The sequence below is a fragment of the Lottia gigantea genome (genome assembly GCF_000327385.1).
Source record: "Lottia gigantea unplaced genomic scaffold LOTGIsca_3175, whole genome shotgun sequence".
NCBI classification, from domain to species: domain Eukaryota; kingdom Metazoa; phylum Mollusca; class Gastropoda; family Lottiidae; genus Lottia; species Lottia gigantea.
In genome coordinates this window covers 2292-3177 of record NW_008709060.1, presented here as the reverse complement: position 1 = coordinate 3177, position 886 = coordinate 2292, and the positions used below count along the sequence as shown (strand labels likewise).

At 31.8% G+C, this 886-nt stretch overlaps 1 protein-coding gene across 1 annotated transcript; it reads right to left on the bottom strand.

The window, feature by feature from the left end:
* Nucleotides 1–386: 386 nt before the first annotated feature.
* On the bottom strand, nt 387–656 carry LOTGIDRAFT_80925 (hypothetical protein; the record flags this gene model as incomplete). Its single annotated transcript, XM_009057899.1, has 1 exon — nt 387–656. A coding segment is annotated over one exon (270 nt), but the record flags the coding sequence as incomplete, so codon positions are not given.
* Nucleotides 657–886: the final 230 nt, after the last annotated feature.

The following is an 886-nucleotide window of genomic DNA, read 5'->3' as shown; positions in this document are numbered from 1 at the left end:
CACAGGTATGGTGTTACAAGTATATTATTTCGAGATGTTCAGATGCAATTAAATGTAGCCAAGATGTACAATATGTTTGGGACGTTTGGCTTACGTATCTGAGGTTGTCCGAATTTCTAACTTCGTTATGAGAGTTTTGCAAACTCTTCGAGAGAAACACTATTGTTGTTTTGGCAGAGTATTATCATTCTTTCTAGAACACATGATACTACCCCCTTAAGAGATCCACAAGTATTCAGTTTAATTTACGGGATGTACTGTTTTCACCCGATTTTGGGTGAGATTTTCGGCTAATGGATATGTTATATGTTTGTATGGATTTTATTAATTCGATTTTTTTTTTATTTCAATTATCATAGTTATCAACTTTAGTCATACATAGCTTTTCTCCTTTTTTTCATCATTGAAAACGTCTGAATGACTTTGTCGAAATCAACATCTTTGGCAAAATTCCTTTCTATATTTATCAAAGATAAATTTGAGAGCCTGACTTCAGCCATTGTTGATCTCAGATAATTTTTTATTAGTTTCAATCTACTCAAGCTTCTCTCACTGGCAGCACTGGATACAGGGATTGTCAAAAATATTTTATACAAAATCGTCAAATTGGGAAAGGCAGTTTCCATAGTATTTTGTATAATGAAGGGTAAAACATCTTTGACTTTTAGAAGTACCGAAGAAGGGGGTGTAAATATATCTTCTAAAACTATTTTAAAATGTCTATATTCATCTATTAGTTCGGCAGTATTGACATCTTTACTATAAAACTTTCCAAGTTCAATCAATTTTGTTTCACTGTTTTTATCTGAGAAATAATTAGGATCTAAGGCAGAAAATTTATTAGCAATTACAGTAAAATCTGAGAATCGTTCATCCATCTGAAATG